Genomic DNA, 19,997 nt, shown 5'->3' with positions numbered 1-19,997 from the left:
TCACTGATTCTAAGCCCGGGTATCTGAATCGCAGTGCATATGAAGCATTGTTTGTATTTCAGGCTATTCTATTCACCGACCAAAGTCTCGCTACTACACAGGATATCGAGCATCTCCCACACGACGCTTTTCAACAGAGACTATGCTAGCAACCCGCCAAGCCCAAATCCCTCGCCAATGCACCATATGGTCCAATGAAAGCACGAGACTGACAATGGTCTGAGTCAAAAGTGTGCCTCTTCAGAGGCCATACCATCCATCGATGTCCCCTGGATCCGTTTTATTGCTAGCTCCTTCTGTGGCCGACTCGGGGTAATGATTTGTTTTGTCCCACGGTGTGCGCAGTGCAGCCTCCGTGTTCAGCTCCTCATTCAGTCACAACTCGTCGTCGTCCTCCATCTCCGACGGCTTCAGCAGACCGCCAACCTTCATCGCTCGTTCTCGCTCCTCCTCCTTCGCTTTGTTGAGCGCTTGCTCTCGTTCCTCGGAGAACAACTCGGCGTTGTCGCCAGAGAATTCCTTCAGCGAGATCAAGAAGTCTCGAAGCACGAGCTTGAACTTGTTGATGTCGTTGTTAGAGTCGAACAGCGCATCGATGAAGGTAGCGATTTGCGCCCTAAGATCATGTCAGTCTGTTTCATCGATCAGGCATTAAGATTGACTTACGCTTGTAGATTTGGGAATGCATTGGCAAGCAGGTTGCCAACGAAGTTTTTCAAGAACTCCTTGTTCGGCGTCCCAGCCGGTGCCATGTTTTCGGTATAGATCGGTCCCTGCAACTTCCCAGAGTCCACTAGCCAGAACATTTTGGCCAGCAGCATTGATTGCGACTTAAAGCCAGCCTTGTGGTCACTGTCCGTGAGCACGAAGAATACATCCTGGAGAATGGTCGTGTAGAAGTTCTGGAAGAATGTGTTGCAGGTTTGGGGGTCCGTCTCCGACATGTTGGTGATCAGTTCGAAGCACATGCTCAGTCCAGCGCCCTCAACCTCTCGGTTGTCATGTTTGCTGGCCCACATGCAAGAATCGATGACGAATTTGAAAGACCGCGCATCGAGTCTCAAGAGAGCTGGGAAGCATCGCAAATTGATAGTCCTCAACAGTTTGAAGAATTCGACGCGGTGTTCCGGATACTCCGAGAAGTCCTTGTTTATCATGTCCAATGTACACTCAAAGACGCAGTCCATGATGTTCATGATCTGATCTTCCATGAGGCTCTGTATCTATGTTAGCATCTCCATTATATAACTTTCAAGCGAGCCAAACCATATGCTTGGCCATATGCTTGCTGAGATTGGGTCTCCAACGTACATGTAACTTGTTGATGATGGTAGTCATAACGTTCAGGACCTCAGCCTCGCGGGCATCGGGGACATTTCGCTTATAGTCGAGTAGCACAGCCTCCAAGAGCTTGGGCACAAGAGTGTTGTGCACCATCTCCAGATCGTCGGCCTTTTCGACATAGACGTTGATGAGCTTCAAGATTTCTTTCTTGATAGTCCGTAGCCCGCGGACTTTGGGCATCTTGGTGGCAATATTTCCTGTCCTTCGTTAGCCAAATTTGTTATATCTCCTATTGATTCTGGTATACACAAACCTTCCCGCTGAACGGCCTCGTCAATCAGACTGCTGCTAGCGCGATACATGGTCAGCATGTCCAGGTAGATACGGCCAATCTGTGGATAGAAGTAGCTGCCTATCGAGCTACAGGCGGCCACGTTTGTCTTCATGATGTTTCCGATGACTTTGATGATCTCGCCATCATGGAGGATGGTCGGATCTTGATTGGCTTGACCGATGATATTATCCCACTATAGGATTCGTTAGTAATGCTACTAAAGCACAAAGCTGGTGGAATACTTACAGCTCGGTTCGGGAATGCCATTAGGTCGGAGATCAATCGCTCTTGGATGCCCTTTTGGCCCTGTGCGCTGATCATGAAGCCACAGGCTTCGTAGAAAGTGTGGACCTGCTGCGGGGACAGATCGCAAGTGATCTTGGTCAAGTTCCGAACTATCTCATCGATGAACGGCTCGGTCTCCCCTGGTTGCAAGGCCACGAAATGTCTTCGGCACTTGTTGGCGATCTTGATGAATGTGTCGCAGGCCATATCCTGAACACCCTCGTGCGTCTCGTGCATGAACTCGAAAAGCTTGTTGACGACGGTCTTGAGAAATTTCCAGTGGGCCTTGAGGAAACGCGGGTACTGGCCAACGATGTACATGATATTACTGGCAACAACAGCCTTGTTGTCTTTTCCTCGCTTCATCTCGGTAAGCCCGAGGAGGTCCTTGATCACTGTGACGAGGAATCTCTTTTCGGTTTCCTCGTTCATAGCACCAGAAATTGAACCAATGGCCCAGCACAGAGTGTTGCAGTTCGCCCATGACCACTCGGTGCCATCGACCTGCCTCGACAGTTTCTCGGACATGATCTGCTCGGTATCGTTCACGTCCAGATGCGTCAAGAAAACCAGACATTCTCGAGTCGATTTGTAGAGCTGGATGGTGTCACTCTCTTTGACAAACTCCCGGACGATCTCCCCTTCGTCATTCTCCACAATCAAGACTTCCTCTGGTCGCACCATTTTTTCGATCATGACTTGGCGCAAGTTCGTGAGGACTTCGTTGTACTTGTGCTTGCGAAGGGGATAATTCGCAAGGATGCTAGGGTCCCGGGCTCCACCATTGGAAACGATACCCATGTTGAGAAGCGGGTTCATGTCCTGGATTGGCAATTGCTGCATCTCATCATAAAGTTCCGAGACAAGCTTGGTCCAGTACTCTAAGCAGATCTTAAAAATCTCTCTATCGTCGATCTGGCTAATGCGAATGAGATAGAAGTGGCCGTGAGTAAGGAAGTCGCGATTGGGAAGAGTCTCAATGACATTTAGATGCATTGTGAAGAAGTTGCACAGGAACAGAGCGAGATTCTGAACGAATTCCTGATCTCTACTGTTGCTAGAGGAGTATGTGGATTTCAAATCCATGGAAAGGGGTATAATCTTGGAAATTGCAGTCAGCGTCTCTGTGAACATCTGAACAAGCTTCTCGTTATATGAGGGAGAAGTATGAAGACTGGCAATCTCTGTCAGGCACTTCAGCGTGATGTTGCGGAAGTCCGGGACCTCGAGGAAGCGACTTCGCAGTGTCTCGATGAGACTCATGCCGGTAGGTGGTGTCTCAAAGATGTATCCCAATGGAATCCAGTTGAGGAAGCGCAACAGTGTCTCCAGAGTTGCCTTGATCAGACTGGCTTGCGTCGCAGTTCGAAGGACTTCCGAGCACAACTGATAGATAGCCGTGAACTCATTGCTCATGCCCTGTTTGAGTTCCTTCGTCTTCGAAGAGGTCAGCTGGTCGGCCGAATAGTCAAACACTTCTTCCGAGAGTAATCGAAGGATTGCCATGTTATTCTCGCAGATAGGCAGGCTGCTGTGGCACGAGGATATGATTTCGTTGATGAAGGTCGGCCAGTTATGGGGCCACTCCTGCTTGAGAATGGAGACGAGGACGAGGTTCAGCTTGTTCAGAAGTGTACGCTCGTTGCGCAAGCCCTCTTCGGTGCCGGAGAGCTGGATGATGAAGTTGACGACGAAGTTGCGAATGCCTGCCGAGAGCTGTGATTAGTAAAAGTCAACAGATCTCAGGATATTAGTGTATACCTTGGCACTGATCTCTAGGCAAGACCTTCCATCGTGTCATGATAACATTATCCAGAACTTGCAAGCCCAAGTCTGCCAGATGTTAGCCTTCTCGTCGCAAATCCTGCTTCGGAGTCCCCTTACATTTTGTCTGTGGGTATTGTGCATCCTGTAGTATTTTGTCGACCAACAGCCACGCATCGGGATTCTCTTTGAACTATTCGAGGTGTTAGATGGTGAGCGAGGTGGGGGTGGGCGGCGGGGAGGCCTACCTGATTCAGTGTCGCCTGGGCCTGCTTTTGCTGGGGGAGGAAGGATATGTTAGCGCTCTGTATTTGAGGATGATATGGAGGATAGACTCACAGCCTCGCCCCTGCCTTCATAGAAGACGCGCACCGTGGCGTCCAACTCCGCGATTGACATCGACATATTGATGGCGGGACGGAATGGACGGCGGGATCAGAGCCCAGACAGCCTCGATATTGATGCTGTCACACCCTCTAGAGCCTCAGGGTGTGCTCATGCAACCGTAGACGTAGTTTGTATGGACGACGATGGCGGTGTCGGGGCTCGTGGAGGACTTCAACTGGCGACGTGGTGGGGCAGCGCGGATGGAAGTGAAAGGCGGGCAGCGCAGAAGCGAGGAGCAACACGGGGAGAAAGCGCAGGAAGAGGTGCTCTCGGACCTGTACTCTGCGAAACGCGTGAGGAACAGGCGTGGAGGCTGTGGTGTTGTTGGGGGTGCAATCAACACGCCGGTGGATGTCTTCCAACACTGCACGCCAAGAAATATAGCGCTAGGCCCTAAACAGGCACCGAGATATTCTGCCTGTTAGATGCCTGTTTTCCTCCACAGAAGGATCCTAATCAGTGATTAGGATGCACTACAGCATATAATCACGGCCGGTGACCCAGCGCTAAAATTAAGCCACAGAATTACCGTGTAAGGTAGCGTTTGCGGACACCTTTAAGGCGGAAGAACAGCCTCCTAGCCAATCAATCTTCAAGCTAGTTCAACATTAGCCCGGAAAAGGTGATTTACTGGGATCGACTCGGTTTCCGCACTAGGTCACCGGACGTGATGATATGCTGTAAGTATTGGATCACTTCTTGCATCTGATGGCATTGATTGCGTTTGTAGTGTTCGTTCTAAACCTCTCGTCCCATCTCAATTATACCAAGCAAATACCTATATGAGAGTCCATATACAAACATGTACTCTTACCTGGGGCCTTCATCATAGTACCCATCTTAGAAAATCTCCGAGCGTCTGGCCCGCCCATCCTGCACATTCAGAGCCACCTACATTCTTGCCCATACTAAAGTTACATCTCTTCTGAAAGTTGAGCCACAACTTTCCCTGAAGTATACCAACGATACGAGCCCGCGGCATTTTAGATATGAATATGAAACAGCGCTCAAAGGATTTCGCAGACTCCTCGTTTGCGGGTGCTCAAGAAGAATATTGGGTTCATCTAGGAAAGAAGGTCTTTTGAAGGGTCTTTTAGATTGAGAGTCACAAATTCAGTGACAGATTTTCTGGTTTTGCTTCCGCTGCTGGTTGATACAGGACAGATCGAGGAAGGCAGCTTATCGTATATCTCACCACGTGCATGTCCGGCTGAAGAGAGCCTCGGATTTACGGCTGATCAAATTAGACAAAACACCGGGCTTCTTCGCGCCCCAAGGGGATAGATCGAGGACTTCGAGAAGGCTTCCGTGACCACACCTCAGCTGCGCAAACAATCCCTCCACGAGCGTGTGTTAGCCCTCATTGGTGATACCCTGCGTTCAGAAGTGGACTTTGATTTGCTCTGACATGTGATCTTTCCTGACGTTTGAGCAGAAAAATCCGCGAATCTCTATAGAGGATCAAAGTGATGAAGAAGCAAAAGCTCCACTGTTTCTGGAGGTGAGCGCGGGAGTCTTTCACGGTGAGAGACCTACAGAGTGACATCGTCGAAACCCCGACGTGCTATGCCGAATCAAGGAATCCACGATAGCTACCACCTGTAGCCTGCTTCCGAAATTCATGGAGGTGAGGGATAACACGGGGTAGAGACCTCGGGTACATGCCTAGAGATACCGTATCCATGCATCTCTCCGCACCCCGCATGTCGCCGGCTTTCTCGTCGTCCCGATTTCAGCAGCGCCTAATGCAAATAGCCGCTTCGAGGGAGATTGGATCGTGTTTGTGGGCCTAGATCGGATGGAAGCGTGAAGGGCCCCAAACCACGGAATGACGTTCACAGGCCACGGTCCGGTACAAAGGAAAGCGGCGACCAAGCGGGTGCGTAGAAAAGATTTTGTCTCGTGCAGCATGCATCCCCCACAGCGCGGGATGCGAAGAGGGCGACCTGCAGCACTGCGCAGAGTCTGCTCAGAAAGTGGCAGTCTGGGAATCTGTGATGATATTTCTCATTTTTAATATTTTAGAGATACACCCACCACTTTAGGTTTAGAATATGGTAGACTTGTCTAGCACCACTCCAGGCCTCCCGGTATGTCACTGTGAATCGGAAAACGACGATTCTGAGACGTCGGATAGCTCTTCGGGCCACCTCAGAATAGACTGCCACTTTATGTTCGACGAAGCCTGCCAGTGGCGCCTTTAACAGCATCCCGCAAAATCGCTAGCGTGTCTGGCCGGCGGGCTCCCTCCATCAATCACCAGACACCACAAAGCCGTACATCAAGGCAGCAAATCCAGCGTCGATACTTCATTTTTCTACTGAATGTAATCCCTCACACGCCACGCAAAAGCTTCACCGTGCAGCGACCCACATCTACACACGCCATTAAAGCCCGCTTGCCTCCCCGCCGTCCCACTTTCACGAACTTTCGATACCAGCCATCAACCTCTCCCCATCCAAACCACGGTCCTCCACCATCCTACCACCTACTCTTCCATAATGGCAACCTCCATGGCACCCGCCCAGAATACTGGCACTCCGGCTAGCAGCACCGTGCAAACGCGCCCAGATCCTGTCCTCCGCCTCCGCCTGCCCGCAGGAACCCTTCGTCTACGAGCTGAGCCAGCGGAGGAGCGCCATATCCAGTGGGCCGAAGATGTCATCGACAACGAGGGCATGGGCAAGAAGTCTTCTAAAGGTATATTTCTTATGACGCTATTATGGAAAAGCAGCTCGCGTGATCTATCTAAAACTAACACAATACAGTCTGCTGCCAGTATCATAAGCCCCGTCCCTACGACGAGTCTTCAGATGAATCGTCCTCCGACTCCTCCGACTCAGACTCAGACAGCGAGCCAGACAACAGCACCGCTCGCCCGGTAGGCGGTCGTCGCGGAGGAGGGCGGCCACAGGGTCGCAAGCCACACGACCATCACCACGACCACGATCACGACGGCGAAGGCTCCTCAGGGAACCCACCTAAGCGTTCCCAGGCTCCGTCCCGCAAGCGCGCCCCGAACGCCTATGAGAAGGCTCCTAAGAAGCGATAGACGGACGTCTGACCATCAGTCATGGGTGGTTGCTACGATACGATGTAACGACAACGAGCTCGGACAGCGACCAAGACACTCAAAAGGTTGAATATAAAGTCTTTAATTTCATAGCATGGCGTTAGGGCGTTCACTCACCGGCCAATATGACGGACTTATTACGTCATCGTCGGCTTTTCGTGCACATTGGAGGCACGACAGCGTTGGCGCAGGCAGCATTTGTTTCTTCAAGACTCACGGAGAGGTAGACTGGCATTATAGATGCTGCATATGTAGTTGCATAGGTCAATGGAAGCCCCCTCAGATGAGTACGGACATTCTATATCAATTCTGGCAATCAAAAGTCCAATCTGCACTCTCACAACCTTTACATCTCCGCCGATTCCTTTCGCCTGGGCTGGAAGTTTGTCACTAGGCTATTCACGTGTCTAAAACTACGAATCAACTCAATACGAATTGCGCTGTGCGGTTTACAAGCCGGTAGATTGGTTATAGCCTTGGTATATGAATTGCACCGCAACTCAATCCACTCAAGCCAATCAGTAGTTTTGGGGACCCGGACGGCCTTCCAGACCACCTCACACCTATGCATAAAACCCAGAGCGAGATGTACAGATTGTGGGAATGTAAATTAGGCGCTATTAATATTGCTATCTCGAGCGCTTGTGCACTGTGTTGCAGGCCACCTTACTTCAGTTTAGTTATCGCGTTAGGCACCTACGTAGTCTATTAGGCCACCTCATCCTAACCGAATTCTTTCGACGAGGATGTAAAGGTTGTAAGAGCGCAGATTGGACATTGCGGATAATGATTTCTGTATGGTGTGAGATCTCCGCCCTCGCGCCTTTTACATCGTGCATGGAACTTGTAGGATAGGCTTGAGGTGGCCCGATAGGCTGCATAGGAGCGCAAAACAATGAGTGGATGTGATCTAAATCGCGCTGTAATAAACTCTACATTTTACTCTCATCGTTTTGGGGTAAGGGCATTCCCGACGGCGTCGTGAAGGACTACGTATACCCCAAGCTATTTCACGAGGTGGAAAACTTTACATCCCCTTTTGATTTTTCATAGCATTTTAGGGCGCCTCCGACAGCGTTATAAAGGTGCATATACACACTAAGCAGGTTCACGAGGTCGAAATTTTTACATCCTGCCGTTTATGTTCATAGTACGCTAAGACACCACTGACAGCGGTATTGGAGTATCAAAAGTAACTGTCCATCCACCTTGTATCCACCCCGAAGTCTCACATGCCTAAAGGGCACCATAAATTAAGTATACTGTTAGTCTATTTTTTTGGGGGCTAAAAGCTACTAGGCTACTTCAACTCTCCAAACGTACTCCCGAACCCACTCACTAATCGCCCCAGTTTCGGCCACTTCTCTCGAGCATGTTTCTCGAGGGCCAAAATCAGACCGATACTGCTACTGCAATGCCAGTAAAAGAACAGCACACAAACCCCTCAACCTCCCCACCACCGCCCCCAAATCCCCCTAATCCTCCTCCCGATCTAGGGCCCTCTCCTCAACAGCAACAACCTCACCCTCTGAATCGAAGAAGTGGTAGGCTGACAGTGGCGGGTCGTCAAACCGGTCTGGGTAGGCACAACTCTCCTCCCCCTCCTCCAAATCGTCCTCGTCCTCGTCCTCATCTGTAGTCTCCTGCAGCGGCGACGTCGTCATGGGCTCTGATTTGACGCGCTTGTGCTCTGCTTTTGCCACCAGCGACGCCAAGTCGACGGAGCTCCGTCTGGTCGAGTCTGAGTTGCGCTTCTGCTCTTCCTCAACCGTCGACATCGGGCGCTGGTTGGCCATGAATCCGCGCCGCCTTGACATGTCGTAGGCGCTTCGAGGAGTCGACTGCGTTCCAGGGAGCTCGCTCAGGGTGCTTGAATTAGAGGCTGCTTCGTAGTCGTTACCGCTGCAGGTGAGTTAGTCAACGTCCTTTTGCAAGTACTGTTTTCAAGGGTGAACATACCTGTCTTCCGCTTCCTCGGTAGCGGTCACTCCTGATTCAGGCGAAGTCATTCTAGATTCTGGCGGGGGCTTTGGGGTGTCTACGGCCTCCTTACGACTGTCGAGATACCACTGGGGAGGCTCAGCGAATTCCATAACGTTTGGCAGCATATTCAGCCCCGCAAGAGGCCTCATGCCAATTCCTTGTGGCTTCGGGGTGTCCAGTGGAGCACGCGCTCCTGGATGCCTAAATGCAGGGCGAGGGCCTGGAATGCAAGTAGGGGGTGCCCCGAAACCAAGATTGCCCAGAGCTGCATTAAGCATTGCCACGTCCGGATACGGCGAAGAACCCACAATGATGTCGGGCGCGGTAGGGTCGCGCATATGCGGTCGGGTGGGATTAAGCATCCCCATCATTGGTCGAGTGGGATGCGGCGTGGAATACGGCGATGGGCCCACAACGATATCAGGCGCGGTAGGATCGCGAGTGCGGGGTCGAGCTGGATCTGGTGAGGTGCTCATCTTGAATTTGCGGTTCGTTGAGCCTCGCATCTTTGGCTGGCTTGAAGAGCCAGCAACCATTTCAGCTATGGTTGGATCACGCGCGTTCAGTTGAAATGAGTCTGAAGAAGGACCAGATGTGATGTCTAGCATGGTAGAGTCGCGGAAACCTTTCTTGGAGGGATCCGACGAAGGCACGTTGATATTGAATTCTGGAGGCGGTAGATGAGCCTTGCCATTTCCATGTCCAAGACTGAGATTACGTTGAAGCAGACGACCGCTGCCGCCGACGTCCGCGAGAGTGGCGTGGCCATAAGAGGTACCGGCGAGGTCCAACGCTTCTGCATCTGGTGAAATTCTCCGAATCGCCTTGTCCTTGTTTCGCTGCTTGAAGATGGTACCCGGTAGGTCGTTAGTGGAGACCGACCTTCGATTTTTCTGCGACGATGCCATGTTGTGGTAGTCCTCATCGTCTTCGTCGTCGGAAAACTCAGACGGTAGATGCTTGACACGGTTTGGCTGAGTTCCATGGAAGAACTGCTGAGCTTTAGGGCTCGTCTGGGGTGGCATGGGAGAAGTGATTGCTGGTATGGCCATTGTCTTCCTCTTATCCTTGTCCTTGGTTCCTGTGAGCAGATTCTTCATTCCAGCTATGAGACTGCGCGAGAGGTTTGCAGTAGAGGATGCGCGTGGCATGGCTGTAATGCGATTGTCCGGGGGATCGAAGCCATTGCCAGTCTGAAGTGGACGCGCGAGCATGTTTGAGGAGTGGCTTGGGAATAAACTTCGGGGGACTGCGAGATAGTTCGAGGATGGGGCTGATGCATTGCGCTGCTGTGGCGGCGGTACGTCGAGGTTGGAGAGCGTCTGCTTGAGGCCTTGTCTGTCCGACAACAATTTCTCATTTGCGGCACAATCAGAGCCTGAAAACTGTTCGTACGCTATGTTTGGGTCAACAAAGCTAGTATTGTGTCGCTGGCGACCACTCTTACGATGGGCATCGTCGCTTGTAGCAGACGACGCGATTGAGGGCTTCCGCAGACGGTCCGGCGTTGGAGGAACAGGTCGATCCGGCTGAAATCGCTCATCAGACTCGATGGGTGGAATGCTCGGTAAAGCCTTGTCTGATAGGGCCTCGATCGCGGGCGGCTTGCGCTGGGGAGGCTCGCTAGTAGACGATCCGATGTTTGACGGCATGGTGTACATGGCAGGAATCGGAGGGATCGGCGGCGCCGTCTGGAGAATGTTAGAACCTTCTCCTGTTCTTCGCTGAAACCACGAGCGCTTTTTGCGTAATGGTCGTACATCCTCGCGTGCTTTCGGTGAATCAGTAGCAGGGTCGGCTCGGCCCTTAACACGCGGAGGGTCTTTGTCGTCGCCCATGCTGCTAGCTTGCTGGAAGAGCGCCTGGTTGTCTGCCCTCGTGCTGTGGGTGAAAGCAGCAGCGTGAGTGTTCGACCTTCGGCGGTTGGTGGAGGAAGAGAGAGGAGGCGGCCGCCGGCTCTCTAAAGAGGTGCGAGCGGAGAGCGACGTCACGGGGAGTAATCGAGCTGCAAACGAGGTGGAGGTGAAGGTTAGAGAGCTGCTTGAAGGCAGAGGTGAAGGTGGATTTGGTGAACCTACTGTCACGGTTCTCGTTAGACGCGAGGAAGCGCGGGAAAAAGCGGCGGGTTTTCTTCGGAGCCGTCATGGCGAAGCACGCAAAGCACAGAGATGGGATCAGGGACTGCGGAACTCGAGTTGTAATGAGAAGATGGAGACGGGATGAGAGGGTAGAGACTATGAGATACCTACGCGGTGCGGAGGCATTTGGCGCCTTCCTACCTCGAAGGTCACTGTCGGAGTATCGTGCCTTACGCGTCGGTTCACCTCTACTATCAAGCATTGCAGCACCAAACACACCAGCTTTCACACGAGAGGATGGCTCTGATAACCATGAAATTGCTTTGGCCCCATTTCGGAGAAGTCGTTTTCCTGCCATGCTATGACTTACGCTGGCACTTACTGGCAATGAAGCTTCTGGATATGCTCTAGTACGGCAGCAAACCAACCTGTTGACACTCTGTGCCCCTGCTTAAAGTGCTCTGAAGCAATATCAAAATACAGGGGGAGTCTCGAAACTGCGAACCTCGCTGGGGAGCTCCCATGGCGTGTCATATACGCGTCAAACCCCACGTATACCAATAGTCTACAATAGCTCGTCACAGATCCGTGTACACTTGTCTGCCGCTACTTGAAGCTCCTCAATATACTTTCGAAATCCCAAACTTTGTTAATTGGAACAACCAGTAAGCTTACAGGGCCACCTCAGGCAGAGGTTGATGAATGCACATAGCTGACTGTGCTATTTGTCGCTCCAGATTTCGATAAACATGTTGGAGCAACATAAGCAGTGGCAGAAGAGTGTACATGAATCAACGACGAGGCACTGTAATGCCGTACTTATCTGTATAGGTACACTGGTTTGGCGCTGTCTGACCTGCTTCAGCCATTTTCGGAAGATTAAATGAACCGTTTTGAACAGTGTGGAAGGCTTGCGGGGCCGCCTCAGACGGCGGTATCGTCGTGATGGAGGTCAGCAGCATCGAATGTCGTTGAGATTCAAAGGGCACTATGCCTGAAGGGATTCTCGGCCGCTTTGATTCTAGCGGGCCGTGATTGGCTGGACGGCCGAGGGCGATGACCCCTCCGGGCAAGATATTTCCCGGGCCTCTGCTCGGCTTCAGGTGAAAGAATCCGCCCGCAGGATAATATTTGACTGCGCACCTCCAGCCCTGCGACTCCCTACTGCCAACATGTCGTTCTCCTCGCTCGTCTCAGATCTCACGCACCGGAACTTGGATCGCGACGACCGCCGCTCACAGGTATCGCGCACGCGGTCCTACGCCAGCACCGCCGCCACCAGCGTCAGCATTTCCGGCGACATCTCGAGTCAATTGCATGGCGGCTATAGCCACCCGCTTGCACGATCATGGCAAGCCGAGCGGCAACTCACAAAGGTACACTCGAATTGCTCCCGAGCGCAATGCGATCCAGCTGACATCTCTATGATAGTCTATGCTCATCTTCCCACTGTTTGTATCCGACCAGCCTGAGGAGGAGACCCTCATTCCCTCTCTCCCGAACCAGTACCGTCGCGGCCTCAATCGCCTCGTACCCTACCTCGCACCTCTCGTCGCCAAAGGCCTTCGATCCGTTATCCTCTTCGGCGTGCCCATTGCTCCCGGCGCCAAAGACGCTCTGGGAACAGCCGCCGACGACCCAGAGGGACCCGTCATACAAGCCATTCGCGTTCTCCGCCGAGCATTCCCCGACCTCTTCATCACCGCAGATGTCTGTCTTTGTGAATACACCTCCCACGGACACTGTGGTATCCTCCGGGACGACGGAAGCCTGAACAATGCGTTGTCTGTGGACCGCATCAGCGACGTTGCCATGGCGTACGCAGACGCTGGCGCCCACTGCGTCGCACCCTCAGACATGAACGACGGTCGTATTCGTGCCATCAAGCTGAAGCTCATTGAAGCTGGCATTGCACATCAGGTTGTGCTGATGTCATACGCTGCCAAGTTCTCAGGCTGCCTCTACGGTCCGTTCCGAGACGCCGCGGGCTCGTGCCCATCCTTTGGCGACCGCCGCTGCTACCAGCTACCCCCGGGCGGAAGGGGTCTTGCGAGACGAGCCATCGTTCGTGATATCAACGAGGGAGCTGATATTATTATGGTGAAGCCTGCAAGCCAATACCTGGATATCATTAGCGACGCGAAGGAGCTTGGGAAGGACCTACCAGTGGCGGCTTATCAGGTCTCCGGAGAGTTTGCCATGATCCACGCAGCTGCCAAAGCGGGTGTGTTTGATTTGAAACAAATGGCTTTCGAAGCGACTGAGGGAATTCTGAGGGCTGGTGCTACAATTGTAGTCAGCTACTTCACCCCAGAGTTCTTGGATTGGCTGGACAACTAAGACTTGCAATACGGTAGATGAAACTCCTTTGTTCATGTCTCTCCAGCATTCAAAATGGGATATAATGGGCTCTCTATTGGCATCTTTGAGCACTGGCGTCTATTTCTTGGGGTTTCTCTCTATAGGCTCTTTTTCGAACGCCTATGGGCAGCTCTGGTATGGTGTGTAGAAAAACACGGGTCATATGCACACCTCTCTTTAATTATTACATCGTCGTATCTATGACATAGTGAACCTCAATTGATGGTATTGTATTTGCGTGCTTCCCGGTAGCTGTCCTAGTCACCGCCAGTTGAGCATTATTAGTGCAGGCTGCCGTCGTTGTCTCAGCCTTCGTGGCCTACTTGGTGCACGGAAAGAAGCGCTACACAGCGCATGTCACTTGTATATAAGAGCAGAGAATATATAGTTAGATTCTTGTCTGTCGATTAGACAAAGCACATCTAGTGGGCTGAGTACCATCTAATTGAAAACTAACGTCTTAGCCCCCCGGTCGAGCGGGGGGCTAAGTCGTTATAACTAAATCGTAGCCCCATAAACAGAAAGATCTGAGTAAACGTAAGAAATCAAGTAAAAACTGTAGTAAAGTAATGAGAGGAAGGCACCGTTGAATATTAAGTGGGAACCAGGCAACCCAACACCGTCTGAAGTGGCCCGGAGAGCTATTAGGGTTGCCACAACTAAGATTTTATAGCTGTTTAAGATATACCGTAGGGTCTTAAGAGGTGCTGGGCAATTGTATACAAGCATAAGAAAAGTGTATATAGTACCTAAGGATGGTTAGATCTCAATTAGAACAAGGGAATTGTGGATTACTGCTTTATTTATGTTTAACAGAGCCTGTAAGGCAGTGGAAAAGACGATCTATGTGTACGAGACACATATATATTAACAAGTGCTGTAATGACGTCTACAGGGCTCTGGCTACCGGAAGAATACAAATACAACTGCCACGGGCCCCGCCCTAGGTATACATATCTTCTTATTAACTACCTTATAATGCTCGGCTCGTTCTTCACATCAATTCGAACAAACGCACCCTGTCCGATTTACCATGCCGATTCGTATAACCTATCTGACTTGTGCAGGCTACCTGTGTTACGAACCTAGTATAGAACCAGGTTCTACTTTACAAGTATAATTACAAATCAGTTCTTATTCTAAGAATTAGTTCTTGTTCTAAACTTGACTTTATTACTAGAATTGGCTAGGCCATTCCATTCTATCCGATTCATCAAGCCGTACACCAATGATGCTTTCTTATAACCTAGCTGCTTGAACAGCTACTTGATTGGCCGTGCATCCTTTCCAATTTGTAAAGCCTTCTACGGAGTCTCCTATATCACTCAGCACGATGATGTAGTATGATGATGCCGCATGGCACAAGACAAGCAGAGGGAGAAATAACTATATTACTCTCTTGATAACAAGGTATATAGGCAGCGTGTATTTGTAGTTTAGATCTAATACAATTAATCGCTTTAGGCTATTAACTATTATAACAACAATAATAACAACGAAACGAAAGTACAAGAATAAGCCAAAGTATAAAGATGGAAAGGCATTAATAGGAAACCCCTCTTATCTTCCTAGGATTTCGCAAGCTTGCGGAGTTCCTCTTTCTTAATGTACTTGAATAAAGAAAGCATAATTAAGGGACAAATATTGTAACGTCTAAAAGGAGGTGTACAAGCAGCAGCAGAATAATAATATTTAAAATTAGGTTGGATTCAGTATATTTAGCAAAGAGATATCTTGCTCCTAAAAATCTATTATACTACTAATAAAATATCTACCCTTTAAGAAGAGATAAAAGGCCACATTAGTAGAGATACAACAACTGCCGTCTATAAGGTAGTACCCAGCGTACTAGGCCTAAGTATTAAAGAAATGATATTAAACTAGATAAAATACAATCTAGAGAAGTTAATGCTACTAAAACTTTTGTATAAAATATAGGTTAAGAATAAATATATAAGAAGAACGCGTAGTAGAGTTAAATATATTATAATTTATTATATTACTTCTTTTTAAAAAAAAGTAAACATTAATCGCAGGATAACTATCTATCTATCTTAGTTTATCTAGATTCTTTTAATAACTCTTTAATCTTATATACTATATATTATAAGGGATTGTCTAGTCGCTTATATAGTTGTAAGAGAATATAAAAAGTAAGTATACCCTAGCTAAGCTTAGAACTTTTAGTATTGGAATGTAAAATGCTAAGCTGTGTTATATAAAACAAGCATGTTTAAGATAATTAACTTAATACACTACCTATATCTGCGCTTAAAGTTAATATACATTTTTAAAATAGATTTACTAGATTCTATACCTTTAAATGTAACCTTAGCAATTTTTCTTAAAGCACAGAATCTATTTAACTTATATTAAAGACTTAGATATATATTGTTAGAATATAGTAAGCGCTATATTTCTAAGCTTCTAGAACTATCTAGAATTAGATGGAACCAGATGGAATCTTGTGGAAGATTCTCTTATAAATTAAACTGTATTTGTAATACATGGAAGTATCTAGAATATGCTAGTTTATATAAGCATTACAAACTATGCTTTTAATAAGCATAGAAAAACTTCTAGTACTTATATATTCGAGTATATAGAGGCCCAACCTCTATAAGATGGAACGATATCTAATTCAATCAATTTAACTTCTATCCTGCTACCGCTCTATCTGTTGATCCTTCCTATACAACCTTTACATATATATTAAGCTATTTAAAGACCTGGTCCTTTTCTATCTTACTATATATATTTTCCAAGCATTCTAGTTAGATAGGACGCAATTAGATATTAATATAAGCGGCTTCGTTTATATGTATTAGATAAGCTAGCTGCATAAAAGTATAGGTATAATATGAAAGCTTTAGTTTATATATATTAATTCTACTTGCTTTTATACTAATAGATACTTAAGAGGTAAGAATTAATATAATAGTGGGGACTAGGTGCCTTCTGCTCTAGTACTATTTCTATACTGTACTTATGGAAAAAAAATATAGGAAAATGAAAATAAAGAGGTATATAAAAAAAGCTTCCACTAGTTTTAAGGTATTGAATTCCAATAGCGAGTTTATTAGAGCCGTGCTGCTGTAGCTAATATTTAAAGTAATTTATACAGCTATAAATAAGAATATAGCAACTCTCTTTATTAGTGAATATAGAGAGAGCATTTAGGGTTTATATAGAAGTAGATTAGGGTTATTTAATTTATCTTTACATCTAACTTATTATTAAAGGTCTAAAGTTAATATGTAGATAGATAGATAGGTAGGTAGGTAGATAGATAGATAGAAATAATTTATCTTGTTTAAGTTATATTCTATATTAATAGCGGCGGACTTGTATATATATTTATATATAGCATTATAAAGCGCTTGTTAAACCTCCTCTAACGCTTCTATAATATTACCTAACATTTTTGTATTACGCTTAAATGCAAATAGTTTTCTCTATAGCGTTTAGTAGTGGCAAAGGTATAGAGTCGATGCATAGATAGAGAGATAGATAGATGAAGAGGAATTGTAGGTAGCCACCGCCGCATCATCGATCTCACTGATGGACAGATGATTATCACGACAAATCATCCCATAGATAATGGAAATGCATCAGCCCAAGAAGCTATCACGACCTCACCAGTGGACAAACGCTGAGGACACCACAATCAGCCTTATCGATAAGGTGTGGGGCAGCAGAATCCAGACCGCATGCACCTGTTCAGCCTTGCTGCGGCTGCATCCGCTCAGCCTGACGCTGTCCCTTCAGCTTCTCTGCCTACACAATGTCGCCGTCCTCTCACTTCACTGCTCCTTCAGAAGCATCTGCTATTTTTGTCGCCGTCTTCCTACATGGACCCTCTTAGTGTTACAGCTAGCATTATCGCTATCCTTCAGCTCTCAAACAAGATTGTCGGATATCTGACCGACGTCAAAGATGCCTCAAGAGAGCGCGCAACGTGCGCTGTTGAGGTCTCGAACTTGCACAGTCTCCTTCTTAATCTAAGGTTCCACCTGGAGGAAGGAAACGCCAACACGCCGTGGCACACCGCCGTCCGAGCCCTCGCAGTCGAAAACGGGCCGCTCGACCAGTTCAAGCAAGCGCTGGAAATGCTGCAGACTAAGATGATAGGTAGAGGTCGAATAAAGAAGGCTGGCGATATGCTCGTGTGGAAGTTTAAGAAAGAGGAGATAGCCAGCATATTAGGCCAAATCGAGCGGTTGAAGACGCTAGTTGAGATCGCTTTACAGAGAGACCACTTGTAAGCTTTATGCCAGGACTATAGAACAGCACTACTTGTGTGTACAAGCAAGCTCTCTTAAGCCATAAAAGACGACACTTAAACTATAAAAGACGACACTCACGCTATTAAATACGACCTCAACTCCGTTCGGACACACGGAGACAACGTAGAGCACCGCCGGCTTCTAGAATGGATATCGCCTACCGACTATCCCGCCCAACAATCCGACATTATAAAGCGCAGACAGGAGGGAACAGGCCAGTGGTTTCTAGATGCGCCTCAGGTGACCACGTGGCTTAGTGTACCCCAGGCAACACTCTTCTGCCCAGGAATTCCGGGAGCCGGAAAAACTATGGTAGCGGCCATCGCGATTGACCATCTGTTGACATTAGTGCACAGCAGCTCACATGGAGTTGCTTATGTGTACTGCAACTACAAGGCTCGGGAGGAGCAGGATGTTTCTAGGATGTTGGCAGCTATCCTCAAGCAGCTGGTTCAGGCTCGACCATCGCTAGTGGGGCCTGTGGAACGGTTGCACAAACAGCATGCTAACAGAGGAACCAGGCCATCGCCTGATGAGGTCTTCAGCGCACTCCAAGATGTACTTGCACATTACTCTACTATCCATATTGTGGTCGATGCTCTAGATGAATGTCAAGACAGTGACGGCACTCGGTGCCAATTTCTGGCCAAACTCCGCGATCTCCAGGCGGTACGGGACGTTCGCCTTATGGCCACCTCGCGATTTATTCCAGAGATTACGGACGGGTTTAACGAGGCGCTGAGGCTGGAGGTGCAGGCAAGCAGAGAGGATGTGAAGCGATTCGTGGCTGGCCAATCATACCGACTGCCAAGATGTATTCAGCATGACCCTGCGCTGCAGGAGATTGTCCAGGAAAAGATCGTGGAGGCGGTAGACGGCATGTATGCTCTTCCTAGCCAACTTGTAATATAACGCAGACTTACACGTTCTTAGGTTTCTCCTTGCTCGCCTCCACACCGATTCGCTGCTAGACAAGAGAACAGCAAAGGACGTAAAGTTAACGCTAGCTAAGCTCTCTAAAAGCTCAGCCGCACTCGACGACGCATACAAGGAAGCTATCCAACGCATACAAGGACAGTTAAGCGGAGATTACGTACTGGCCAAAAAAGTACTGTCGTGGATCACGTATGCGAAAAGACCGCTTACCACGACGGAGATGTGCTGTGCTCTGGCAGTAGAACCGGACGAGACAAAGCTCGATCCTGAGAACATACCTGATGTCGAGGATCTATTATCCGTGTGTGCTGGACTGGTCGTTGTTGATCAGGAAAGTGCTGTCATCCGTCTTGTGCATTACACCACCCAAGAATACTTCGAACGTATTCGAGATGCATAGGATCCAGGCGCTCAACTACACATTGCCTTTACATGCCTCACCTACTTGTCATTCAGCATATTTAAAACTGGGAGCTGCTCCTCTAACAAAGAATTTGAAGAGAGGCTGAAGGAAAGCCAATTCTTAGACTATGCTGCCAAGCACTGGGGACAGCATGCGGTAACAGTGGAAGATCAGATATATGAGCTAGCCTGCTCATTTCTTTCCCACAAAGAATTGGTTTCGTGCGCTGCGCAGGTACTCTTACGTCCAAAATACACGTATCAGAAGTATAGCCAGGGCTACCCCAAGGACAGCACGGGATGGCATCTTACAGCACGATTCGGATTACCAATTGTATTGGAGGAACTTCTCCAAAACCAAGTAAGAGAGACAGCACTCGTGTTAGAACGAAGAGATAGCAACGGCCAGACTCTCCTATATCTTGCGGCGGAACATGGACATCAAAGAATAGTGAAGCTGCTGCTTGACAAGGGCGCCGACGTCAACGCGCAGGGTGGAGTATACGGCAACGCACTCCAGGCGGCTTCATCTGGAGGCCACGAGCAGGTGGTGAAGCTGCTGCTTGACAAGGGCGCCGACGTTAACGCGCAGGGTGGAGTATGCGGCCACGCACTCCAGGCGGCTTTATCTAGAGGCCACGAGCAGGTGGTGAAGCTGCTGCTTGACAAAGGCGCCGACGTTAACGCGCAGGGTGGAGAATACGGCAACGCACTCCAGGCGGCTTCAGAAGGAAGCCACGAGCAGGTGGTGAAGCTGCTGCTTGACAAGGGCGCCGACGTCAACGCGCAGGGTGGAAGATACGGCAACGCACTCCAGGCGGCTT

General features: G+C 48.9%; 7 protein-coding genes across 7 annotated transcripts; 5 read left to right on the top strand and 2 right to left on the bottom strand.

Annotated features, from left to right (window-relative positions):
• Positions 1-61: 61 nt before the first annotated feature.
• Positions 62-4,361, bottom strand: BDZ99DRAFT_571454 (uncharacterized protein). The gene is made up of 9 exons (XM_033728093.1): positions 4,007-4,361; positions 3,916-3,945; positions 3,788-3,860; positions 3,665-3,736; positions 1,865-3,609; positions 1,598-1,811; positions 1,312-1,541; positions 667-1,217; positions 62-616 (listed from the first exon to the last, which is right to left on the bottom strand). Exons 1-9 carry the CDS (start codon positions 4,070-4,072, stop codon positions 376-378), a joined length of 3,222 nt encoding a protein of 1,073 aa, XP_033576644.1. The 5' UTR covers positions 4,073-4,361; the 3' UTR covers positions 62-375.
• A 1,916-nt stretch (positions 4,362-6,277) lies between these two features.
• Positions 6,278-7,290, top strand: BDZ99DRAFT_34035 (uncharacterized protein). The gene is made up of 2 exons (XM_033714357.1): positions 6,278-6,754; positions 6,823-7,290. Exons 1-2 carry the CDS (start codon positions 6,556-6,558, stop codon positions 7,104-7,106), a joined length of 483 nt encoding a protein of 160 aa, XP_033576643.1. The 5' UTR covers positions 6,278-6,555; the 3' UTR covers positions 7,107-7,290.
• A 1,309-nt stretch (positions 7,291-8,599) lies between these two features.
• On the bottom strand, positions 8,600-11,255 carry BDZ99DRAFT_571452 (uncharacterized protein; the record flags this gene model as incomplete). Its single annotated transcript, XM_033728092.1, has 5 exons — positions 8,600-9,029; positions 9,087-10,506; positions 10,558-10,801; positions 10,871-11,115; positions 11,189-11,255. The coding sequence occupies 5 exons, from the start codon at positions 11,253-11,255 to the stop codon at positions 8,603-8,605; spliced, it is 2,403 nt and encodes an 800-aa protein (XP_033576642.1).
• Positions 11,256-12,310: 1,055 nt separating this feature from the next.
• BDZ99DRAFT_571451 (delta-aminolevulinic acid dehydratase) lies at positions 12,311-13,962 on the top strand. Its single transcript, XM_033728091.1, has 2 exons — positions 12,311-12,564; positions 12,620-13,962. Exons 1-2 carry the CDS (start codon positions 12,361-12,363, stop codon positions 13,526-13,528), a joined length of 1,113 nt encoding a protein of 370 aa, XP_033576641.1. The 5' UTR covers positions 12,311-12,360; the 3' UTR covers positions 13,529-13,962.
• A 3,399-nt stretch (positions 13,963-17,361) lies between these two features.
• BDZ99DRAFT_463452 (uncharacterized protein) lies at positions 17,362-17,911 on the top strand. Its single transcript, XM_033720087.1, has one exon. The coding sequence runs from the start codon at positions 17,401-17,403 to the stop codon at positions 17,812-17,814; it is 414 nt and encodes a 137-aa protein (XP_033576640.1). The 5' UTR covers positions 17,362-17,400; the 3' UTR covers positions 17,815-17,911.
• Positions 17,912-17,979: 68 nt separating this feature from the next.
• BDZ99DRAFT_33975 (uncharacterized protein) lies at positions 17,980-19,393 on the top strand. Its single transcript, XM_033714351.1, has 2 exons — positions 17,980-18,716; positions 18,769-19,393. Exons 1-2 carry the CDS (start codon positions 18,145-18,147, stop codon positions 19,169-19,171), a joined length of 975 nt encoding a protein of 324 aa, XP_033576639.1. The 5' UTR covers positions 17,980-18,144; the 3' UTR covers positions 19,172-19,393.
• A 297-nt stretch (positions 19,394-19,690) lies between these two features.
• On the top strand, positions 19,691-19,936 carry BDZ99DRAFT_372804 (ankyrin; the record flags this gene model as incomplete). Its single annotated transcript, XM_033714847.1, has 1 exon — positions 19,691-19,936. A coding segment is annotated over one exon (246 nt), but the record flags the coding sequence as incomplete, so codon positions are not given.
• Positions 19,937-19,997: the final 61 nt, after the last annotated feature.

This window comes from Mytilinidion resinicola (assembly GCF_010093595.1).
Source record: "Mytilinidion resinicola strain CBS 304.34 unplaced genomic scaffold BDZ99scaffold_10, whole genome shotgun sequence".
NCBI lineage: Eukaryota > Fungi > Ascomycota > Dothideomycetes > Mytilinidiales > Mytilinidiaceae > Mytilinidion > Mytilinidion resinicola.
The sequence above is the reverse complement of the archived record's forward strand: the minus strand, read 5'-3'. Positions and strand labels throughout refer to the sequence as shown.

Bases quoted from the DNA above. Each gene is read 5' to 3' on its own strand.
- BDZ99DRAFT_571451 (XM_033728091.1), top strand. From the start codon at position 12,361: ATGTCGTTCTCCTCGCTCGTCTCAGATCTCACGCACCGGAACTTGGAT. The intron at 12,565-12,619 runs GTACACTCGAAT...TCTCTATGATAG, and splicing joins CCGAGCGGCAACTCACAAAG to TCTATGCTCATCTTCCCACT.
- BDZ99DRAFT_571454 (XM_033728093.1), bottom strand. From the start codon at position 4,072: ATGTCGATGTCAATCGCGGAGTTGGACGCCACGGTGCGCGTCTTCTAT. The intron at 3,946-4,006 runs GTGAGTCTATCC...TTCCTCCCCCAG, and splicing joins ATGAAGGCAGGGGCGAGGCT to CAAAAGCAGGCCCAGGCGAC. The intron at 1,542-1,597 runs GTTTGTGTATAC...AACGAAGGACAG, and splicing joins CGAGGCCGTTCAGCGGGAAG to GAAATATTGCCACCAAGATG.
- BDZ99DRAFT_33975 (XM_033714351.1), top strand. From the start codon at position 18,145: ATGGTAGCGGCCATCGCGATTGACCATCTGTTGACATTAGTGCACAGC. The intron at 18,717-18,768 runs GTATGCTCTTCC...ACACGTTCTTAG, and splicing joins GTGGAGGCGGTAGACGGCAT to GTTTCTCCTTGCTCGCCTCC.
- BDZ99DRAFT_34035 (XM_033714357.1), top strand. From the start codon at position 6,556: ATGGCAACCTCCATGGCACCCGCCCAGAATACTGGCACTCCGGCTAGC. The intron at 6,755-6,822 runs GTATATTTCTTA...AACACAATACAG, and splicing joins GGGCAAGAAGTCTTCTAAAG to TCTGCTGCCAGTATCATAAG.
- BDZ99DRAFT_463452 (XM_033720087.1), top strand. From the start codon at position 17,401: ATGGACCCTCTTAGTGTTACAGCTAGCATTATCGCTATCCTTCAGCTC.